The 9,254-nt window shown below is 55.7% G+C and overlaps 1 protein-coding gene and 1 pseudogene across 6 annotated transcripts; both read left to right on the top strand.

Moving 5' to 3' along the window:
* Positions 1–1,411: 1,411 nt before the first annotated feature.
* IZUMO1 (izumo sperm-oocyte fusion 1) lies at positions 1,412–8,199 on the top strand. 6 transcript variants are annotated; one of them, XR_001883855.1, is made up of 10 exons: positions 1,412–1,710; positions 2,400–2,707; positions 3,050–3,124; positions 3,790–3,876; positions 4,127–4,147; positions 6,035–6,135; positions 6,402–6,555; positions 6,866–7,043; positions 7,316–7,823; positions 8,057–8,199. XR_001883855.1 is itself a non-coding variant. In XM_017864366.1 (10 exons), exons 2-9 carry the CDS (start codon positions 2,473–2,475, stop codon positions 7,045–7,047), a joined length of 936 nt encoding a protein of 311 aa, XP_017719855.1. In that variant the 5' UTR covers positions 1,412–1,710; positions 2,400–2,472; the 3' UTR covers positions 7,048–7,080; positions 7,316–7,487. The 6 variants fall into 6 exon arrangements, 4 of the variants coding, with proteins under 4 accessions (XP_017719855.1, XP_017719852.1, XP_017719853.1 ...); XM_017864366.1 differs by lacking the exon at positions 8,057–8,199 and adding an exon at positions 4,819–4,899 and having other exon boundaries at positions 6,866–7,080; positions 7,316–7,487; XM_017864363.1 differs by lacking the exon at positions 8,057–8,199 and adding an exon at positions 4,819–4,899 and having other exon boundaries at positions 7,316–7,456.
* Positions 8,061–9,254, top strand: part of LOC108523618 (ras-interacting protein 1 pseudogene) — a 2,009-nt pseudogene continuing 815 nt past the window's right edge.

A 9,254-nucleotide genomic window follows, 5' to 3' on the forward strand; every position in this document is an offset into this window, starting at 1 on the left:
ACAGGCACCCGCCACCTCGCCCGGCTAGTTTTTTCTTTTTTTTTTTGTATTTTTTAGTAGAGACGGGGTTTCACCATGTTAGCCAGGATGGTCTCGATCTCCTGACCTCGTGATCCGCCCGTCTCGGCCTCCCAAAGTGCTGGGATTACAGGCTTGAGCCACCGCGCCCGGCCAGAAGAAATCTTAGACTTAGTCAACTGTGATCACATCCCCTAGCTACTCATCCAGGATCCCATGCCTCCAGGCTTATCAGGGAGTTACACTTACAGTACAATTGTTACAGTTATAGCACTGTTCCCAACTCAGCTGCCACAGGTAAGAGAGCAGGAGGTATGAATTAAAACTCTACAGCACCAACCTCTGTCTCTGCAGCTTTTTTGGAGTCAGAGCTGCCGTGTGTGTGTGTGTGTGTGTGTGTGTGTGTTTGTGTGTGTGTAAGAGAGTGGAGGAAAAGGCGGGTGCTTCTGAAGACTTTTTTTTGAGACCGAGTCACCCAAGCTAGAGTGCTGTGGTGTGATCTCGGCTCACTGCAACCTCCACCTCTCGGGTTCAAGTGATTCTCCTACCTCAGCCTCCCGAGTAGCTGGGACTACAGACGTGTGCCACCATGTCCAGCTAATTTTTGTATTTTTAGTAGAGACGGGGTTTCACCATGTTAGCCAGGCTGGTCTCGAACTCCTGACCGCAGGCAATCCGCCCACCTCGGCCTCTCAAAGTGCTGGGATTACAGGCATGAGCCACCGCGCCCCGCCCTGAGGATTTTTATTACTCATGATTGGGAGTACTGTCCCTACTTAGATCTGACAGCTCCTTGTTGCTGGAGTTGTGAGAGTTGTGGTCCCTGTTTTTCTGGTTCCCTGTTTCAGTCACACAGGAGAGACAGACCTTCCAGGACCCAAACGTCTGAGCCCCCAGTTGCTCTCTTCTGGACCCTCAGTATTGGCCCCCAGTCCTCTCCTCCCGCTGGGACCTCCGCGTGGGGTAAAGAGGCGGAGGAAGGAGCGAACGGATTATCATTGAACTACATTTCCCGGAAAGCTATGGGGTTGGCAGCGCTAATCAGCTACAGAGAAAGAGGCCCCAGGACATTTTGGGAATCGTAGTCTTATGGCTAAAACGTCCACTTCGTAGCTCGACAGCCGTTTCTAAGGACCGCGGTAGGGGCGGCAGCGGCTTGGGGGGCCGGATCTAGCCCAAAGCCTGGGTCCTGGGGCAAGGAGAGGGGAGAAAGCTGAACGCTAGAGTCCGGTCCTTGACTCTGGAAGCCAGAGCAGTCAGGAGCCTTCCTCTTCGGTAGATGCTGGGAAAGTTCTAGTCCAAAAAGGCTACAGCCTCTGTGACGTCATAGAGCGATAGGCGGGGCCTCCCTTTGTTGCAGTCCAATCAGACACAGTTGGGTTTCTGGGTGGGGCCAAGGAACACCCAAGGAATATCGATAAGGGAATTCGGGCCCCAACGTGAGAAGCTCGCAGCTGGTGGTTGCAGGAGTTCCCTGTGGAGAGGGGATCCTCCGTGACTCAGACCCCCATCGAAAAGCTCTCGATTTCACGCAACCAACCTTACCCTCGTCCCCAACAAAATCCTTGATTTTAGCCCTGGGAAAATTAGCGTAGGTGGTCATGACACCGGGTTCTTCTTTAAAAGCCCTCAGAACCTGGACCGGGCTCCTCAACCAACCCTAGTGTTGGAAGCCACAAGTCAGAAATCAAGGTCAGGGAGCGGCTGTTTAGGGTGCATCACTGTTCAGGATGCACCGGGGCTCCTTTTTCTAAGCAGAAGGGTGCGCCCTGCAAATTGGGAGCCCGTTAGTTTTGGGGAAGGGTGAACAGGGGCCCCTGGGTCTGGAGGACCGCATGGAGTCTTGCTTAAGTCTTTGTACGGTCCCCAGGTTTAGGAATTCGGAATGTGTTTTGGTTTTGAAGGACTTCCGAGTTTGACAGTATCGTGGTTGGGTCTGTGTTAGATGATTTATTGGTTTCGGCTTTGAACCTTCAGCTTGAGGTTCAACAGGTTTTGGGGCTGGCGGGGAGTGCCTCAGTGTTGCACTTAAGGGTTGGAATTCAGGATCACGTCAATCTGGGGACTTGGAAAATTACATAGTTTGGGATTTTGGGAAGGGGCGCATGGGGTTGGGAGATTCCAGGTCCTGAATTTGGAGACTTATGAATGCTTCCTGTTTAACAGTTTTTCTGATCTCTCAATTGGGATGCAGTGAGAACCCTAAATTTGGGGTCCCCTGGGTTGGGGCTCAGTTTCACACTTCGGAGGCATTTGATGAAGGACATAGGTCCTCTTTATCTGGAGATTTCCTGAAGATCCTCTTTTCGCGGTTTGGGGACCCCATGGATAGGGAGCCCAGTAGGATTTCTTAAGATGGATTTTGGCTTTTCTCCGTTTAGCGTTCTCCTGCTCTCGGTTTGGGGTGAGAGCACCCTTCCTAACGGTCTTCGGGAACTGTGCGCGCCGGCTGCAATGGGGCCGCATTTTACCCTCCTGTGTGCGGCGCTGGCCGGTTGCTTGCTTCCTGCCGAGGAGTGTGTTATATGTGACCCGTCTGTCGTGCTGGCGCTAAAGTCCCTGGAGAAAGATTATCTGCCTGGCCACTTGGATGCGAAGCATCACAAAGCCATGATGGAAAGGGTAGAGAAAGCCGTGAAGGATTTCCAGGAACTGTCGCTTAATGAGGATACCTATATGGGGGTCGTTGGTGAGGGCAGGGGGGGACCACGGACCCCTGGGTCCTGGGAAAGGGAAGGAGGGAGATAAGACCAGGGGGAGGAAGAGGCTGACAGCAAGGTCTCCGGGATTCGGGAATGGAGAAGGCTGAGATGCAGATTCTGAGGTTTCCCGGGGCTGGTAAATACTGTTTTCCCTATCCTTATCCGGCGATTTTATGTAATAAAACTACAACTCCCAGAAGGCAACGGGCGACTGAGTCCTTAACCAGGCCTATCCTTGCCCAGTGGCCTCATGGGTGTTGCAGTTTCTAAGATTAGGCGCGCCAATGAGACAGTAAGGCTGGAATCTGGGGTTGTATCTCCCCTGACAGACGAGGCCACACTGCAAAAGGGGTCCTGGAGTTTGCTGAAGGATCTGAAACGTATCACAGACAGTGATGTAAAAGGTAAATACACCAAGGGAGTAGGGGTCCAGAATCTCTCAGGGAAGCCAGCATTAGTGCTGCCTGGTCTCTTGGTCAGATACTAGGCTGTGGGGCCAGACTGCCTAGGTTCAAATGCCCGCTCTGCCACTTCCTAGCTGTATGGCCTTGAGCAAAGGACTTTGAAGCTCCCTTGGCTCTAAAATGCCCTCAGTTGTTCAGTTTCAATGTGTATTGCTGGCCGGGCACGGTAGCTCATGCCTATAATCTCGGCACTTTGGGAGGCTGAGGCAGACAGATTGCTTGAGCTCCGTAGTTCAAGACCAGCCTGGCCAACATGGTGAAACCTTGTCTCTACAAAAAATACTATACATATAACCTGGGCACGGTGGTGTATGCCTGTAGTCCTAGCTACCTGGGGGGTTGAGGCGGGAGGATTGCTTGAGTCCAGGAGGTTGAGGCTGCAGTGAGCCATGATTGCACCACTGCACTCCAGCCTGGGTGGCAGAGTAAGACCCTCCCCCATCCCCCAAAATATGCATTGCTTAGCCCAGCGGCTGGCATTATGTTAGACGGTCAATTTTAGTGCCCTTTCCTGAGAAGACCAGGAAGTAGACTGCCAGACTCTGCAGGCGCAAGCAAACTGCAGCACCTCACACGTGGGATTGGGGGTTCCTGTGTCTTCCCAGGTGATCTCTTCGTGAAGGAGCTATTTTGGATGTTGCACTTGCAAAAGGAAACCTTTGCCACCTATGTTGCTCGATTCCAAAAAGAGGGTGAGAGAAAATGGGAGTCCGTGTCCCCCAGCTCCTCTTTCCACTATCCAAGAGTCCCTGTCTCCAGCCCCTTACTTCTCCAAGCCCAGTTCCTCAGCTTCTCCAACTGCCTCCTCCTTCAGACCCAAGTCTTTTCTCCCTCAAACCCAAGAGCCCAAAGCCCAGCTCTTCCCCAAACCCCCTCTTCCATCATCTTTCGTTTAGAAATCTGACTCTGTCATCTCTTTCTCTCTTTTTCTCCTTGACACAGCTTATTGTCCCAACAAATGTGGTGAGTCTGGATTACAGAAGTTAACCCTCTATTCCTCATCCTGCCCTCTGAATAGTCAGCTTCCCCACTCGTCTTTTTGGATCCTGGTGGTTTTGTCATTCTCCGCCTTGGAGAGGTTCCTGGGTCTCCAGTATTCTTTTTCCACCTTGGATTTCTTGGGGAGCAGGTCATATTCTACTTACACTCTTTTTTTTTTTTTTTTTTTTTAAGACAGTCTCACCCTGTCGCCCAGGCTGGAGTGCAGTGGCACGATCACGGCTCACTGCAACTTCCGCCTCCCAGGTTCAAACTATTCTCCTGCCTCAGCCCCCCTAAGTAGCTGGGATTACAGGTGCTGGCCACCACACCCAGCTAATTTTTGTATTTTTAGTAGAGACAGCGTTTCACCATGTTGGTCAGGCTGGTCTTGAACTCCTGACCTTGTGATCTGCCCACTTCGGCCTCCCAAAGTGCTGGGATTACAGGAGTAAGCCACCACGCCCGGCCTTTACTTACACTCTTTACTGAGCCTTGTTGGAGTCCACTTCCTACCCACCTGCGTCCTGGTCCTGTCCCTTCCTCTGACCATCTAGGAATGTCGTAGATGACCTGGCCCCAGCCCTTGGCCCTGACCTCTTCTTTTAGCCATGCCCCTTAGTGGGCAAATACAGTCCTTGACTCTGCCCCTCCAGGTGTGATGTTGCAAACTCTGATCTGGTGCAAGAACTGCAAAAAGGAGGTTCATGCTTGTCGAAAGTCCTACGATTGTGGGGGTGAGAGAACTGTACCCAGCAGGAGGAATTGGTGCAGGTGGGGTGAGGCGATAGGAGAGACAGACTAGAGAGAGCTTAGATGGGGTGTGGGGGTAGTAGACAAGAAAAGGCAGGGTTTAGGCCGGGTACAGTGGCTCACACCTATAATCCCGGCACTTTGAGAGGCTGAGACGGGAGGATCGGGAAGCCAGGAGTTTGAGATCAGCCTGGGCAACATAGCGAGACCCCATCTCTACAAAAAAATTTAAAAATCAGCCAGGTGTGTTCCTGTAGTCCCAGATACTTGGAAGGCTGAGGCAGGAGGATTGCCTGGACCCAGGAGTTGGAGACTGCAGTGAGCTACGATCATACCACTGCACTCCAGCCTGGGCAAAAGAGTGAGACCTTGTCAAAAAAAAAAAAAAAAAAAAAAAAAGAGGCCGGGCGAGCTGGCTCACGCCTGTAATCCCAGCACTTTGGGAGGCTGAGGCAGGTGAATCACGAGGTCAGGAGTGCAAAACCAGCCTGGCCAAGATGGTGAAACCATCGTTTTTGTACTAAAAATACAAAAAAAGTAGTCAGACATGGTGGCGGGCACCTGTAATCCCAGCTACTCGGGAGGCTGAGGCAGAGAATTGCTTGAAATTGGGAGGTGAAGGTTGCAGTGAGCCAAGATGGCGCCACTGCACTCTAGCCTGGGTGACAGAATGAGACTTCGTCTAAAAAAAAAAAAAGAGTGAGTGAGAAAGAAAAGATGGGGTTACAACAAATGTAAGAGGATTGGGGAGGGTAGAGAACCGTGAAGGAGGCCGGGCGCAGTGGCTCACGCCTGTAATCCCAGCACTTTGGGAGGTTGAGGCAGACAGATTGCCTGAGGTTAGGAGTTCGAGACCAGCCTAGCCAATATGGTGAAACCCCGTCTCTACTAAAAATACAAAAATTAGCCGGGCGTGGTGGTGGGCGCCTGTAGTCCCAGATACCCAGGAGGCTCAGGCAGGAGAATCACTTGAACCCGGGAAGCGGAGGTTGCAGTGAGCCGAGATCAGGCCACTGTACTCCAACCTGGGCGACAGAGCGAGATCCCATCTCAAAACAAACAAACAAACAAACAAACAGAATCGTGAAAGCGTGTCCCATGGTCTTCCTCCACCCCTAGAGCGCAATGTGGAGGTTCCTCAAATGGAAGATATGATCCTGGACTGTGAGTTAAACTGGCATCAGGCTTCTGAAGGCCTCACTGATTACAGCTTTTACAGGGTGAGGGCCTCAACTTCTGTTACCCTTGAACTCCCTACACTACAATACTTGTGTACTGGATCTGTGGGCCTGCACCCACGATTCTCATGACCCAGGCGGGTGGTCTATCAGGTGTGGTCTCTACTGACCTCTGGGGACCCCGTGCCCTGACCAGTGACACCCTGGACACCCACCTCCCACACTGAGGCCCTGTGATCTTCTCAACCCGGTACTCCCCCAACCCCTGAATTCCTCAGACCTCAGTGACCCCTTGAGCTTGGGTCTAGGTTTGGGGGAACAATACGGAGACCTTGGTGTCCAAGGGGAAAGAGCCCACCCTGACCAAGTCCATGGTGGGTCCAGAGGATGCAGGCCGCTACCGCTGCGAGCTGGGCTCTGTGAATTCCAGTCCAGCCACGGTCATCAATTTTCGCGTCACAGGTCAGTGCTGTGGGGTTGAGAGAAGTGTAGGATTCAGGGCCCAGGAAAGCTGGCGTCCGCGGCGGGGGCGTGGCCTCGGCGATGGGGGCGTGACTTCCTGTTGGGTGTGGTTTCGGCGCAAGGGGTGTGGCTTCCCGCCGGGGGCGTGGCCTCTGACCCCGAGGACAGGAGTTCCCTTGGGTGCGTTCAGGCTTTACACTGTTGAAGGCGTGATTATCTCTGGGATGGCAGGCTACTGGGAAGGGCTTGCCTTTGCCAGGGCAGGAGCTCCACGCCCTGCCAGGACTGCTCTTTACACTTTCTCAAACAGTGTTGCCCGAAAGGATCGAGGAGGAAAAACCGTCCCCAAATATCGTAACCTCGGGGGAGGCGACCACGGAGTCGTCCAATACCCTCCAGCCTCTGAAGCCCGAGAAAATGCTGAAAGGCCGCCTTCTGGGGCTGCTGATCTGGGGCTCCCTAGCACTGATAACCGGCATTACCTTTGCGTGAGCAACCCGTTGAAGAAGGCTGGCTAGGCTCGGAGTAAGGGGCGGGGCTTCCAGGAACCCAACGCAGAAGCTGGTCTGGGGGCTACTGACGACTGAAAGCAGGACTTTCCTGGGGGTGGAGTGCGGGGGGCTTGCACAGGAGGACTTCGAAGGGCGAGGCTTAGATAATTGCTAGAATAAAGTCACAAAGGGGGCGGTTGGGAGGGGTGTCCCCCACACAATTACTACCCAACCCGGTTCCATGATCTGCACCCCACTCCCACCCCTAGGATATTTTGTCGAAGGAGGGTGATCGATTTCATCAAGTCCTCACTGTTTGGCCTTGGCAGTGGAGTGGCGGAGCAACCCCAGGTCCCAAAAGAAAAAGCCACAGATTCGAGACACCAATAAAGATTTATCTTGTTGTCTAAGCATCTGACTCACTTCCCTGGACGGGGCTGATTCTAGCCTTTGGTTCCCCGAGAGCAGAGGTCTGGGGATGGGCTCCGGCCTGAGGGAAGAAGGGCGGGAAACCGGGACCCTTGGGTCGTGGAGGGGGCCCTCTGGCTGCGACGTAATCCCAGAATCAAGGAATGGGGCAGGGCCAACCCTCCCCAGATCTCCTCCCCCAGGCCTGGTCTCCTCACAGGACGCCCCCTCCCCGCTCTTCCTGCCGGGTTTCCTCTTGCCTTTTCCTGTCCCCCACCCAGTGCTGGGAGCCGTGGCAGAGGCAAGAGCAGTGGAACTGACCCAGGCCAGTGGAGCCAGGGCCTCCGGGTGTGCCGGACCCGAAGCAGGGTAAGAGCCAGGGACCCAGCAGACCAAACCCTCCTCCCTGGGACCCAAGACTCAGTCCCCCAGCCATCTTCCATCCCAGGACCCGAGAATCCAGGGTACCATCCCTCTCCTCCCTCTGGGCTCGCAAGTCTGAGCCCCAGCCCCCTCCTCCCTCTGACTCGGAGTCCAGGTTCCCTCCACCCCATCCGCACAAGAGTGCCTTAGGAGTTGAGGCCTTCCTCGCCTTCCCTTAGGGCCATGCTATCTGGTGAACGGAAGGAGGGCGGAAGCCCCCGCTTCGGGAAGCTTCATCTCCCCGTGGGCCTGTGGATCAATTCCCCCAGGAAGCAGCTGGCGAAGCTGGGGCGGCGCTGGCCCAGCGCAGCCTCTGTCAAGTGAGTGCCATCTCTGCAGGACTCCTGCCCCTGCACACCTGCCTCCCATCTGTCCCTGTTCACGGCCCAGTCCCTGCAAAGGGTTGGCTCCGGTCCTCATCCTGAATTGGGCAAGCGAGCTTGTGGGCAGGGCGAGACGGTGGGGCGCAGCGATACCAGGGCACTGTGGGAGTAAGAGCTAGGCCAGGAGGTGGAGTGAGGCCAGATCAGCACGGGGATGAGGACAGAAAGAGCAGGGGGATTGATTCACCTTCCTTCCTCCCCTATCTGCTCACCTCTTGAAATTTCCTTCTGTGGGACTTGCCTTTATTTATTTATTTATTTTCTCTCTCTTTGCCTCGCGTCTCTGTGCCAACCCTCACCCCCGCCCCGTCCATCCACCCTGGATCCCTGTCCTCTCTCTGGGTCTCTGCTCACTTCCCTCCTAATCTGTCCTCCACCCTCGTCTTGGCGTGTTGTTCTGGGTCTCTCTCCCGCGACTCTGTTCCCTGGCGGACTCCCAGGTCTTCTTCGTCGGACACGGGGAGCCGTAGCAGCGAGCCGCTACCTCCGCCCCCGCCGCACGTGGAGCTGCGGCGAGTGGGCGCTGTCAAGGCGGCCGGGGGAGCCTCCGGTAGTCGCGCCAAGCGCATCTCTCAGCTCTTCCGGGGCTCGGGGACCGGGACCTCGGGGTCCGGCGGCGCGGGAGGCCCTGGGACCCCGGGGGGTGCGCAGCGCTGGGCCAGCGAGAAGAAGCTGCCGGAGCTGGCGGCGGGCGTGGCCCCCGAGCCCCCGCTGGCCACCCGCGCCACGCCGCCCCCGGGGGTCCTCAAGATCTTCGGCGCCGGACTGGCATCGGGCGCCAACTACAAGAGCGTGCTGGCCACGGCGCGCTCCACGGCGCGCGAGCTCGTGGCCGAGGCTCTAGAGCGCTACGGCCTGGCCGGCAGCCCCGGTGGCGGCCCCGGCGAGAGCAGCTGCGTGGACGCCTTCGCTCTGTGCGACGCGCTGGGCCGGCCCGCTGCGGCGGGCGTGGGAAGCGGCGAGTGGCGGGCCGAGCACCTGCGCGTGCTGGGAG

Source organism: Rhinopithecus bieti, unplaced genomic scaffold (genome assembly GCF_001698545.2).
Source record: "Rhinopithecus bieti isolate Rb0 unplaced genomic scaffold, ASM169854v2 scaffold_75559, whole genome shotgun sequence".
Classification (NCBI taxonomy): domain Eukaryota; kingdom Metazoa; phylum Chordata; class Mammalia; order Primates; family Cercopithecidae; genus Rhinopithecus; species Rhinopithecus bieti.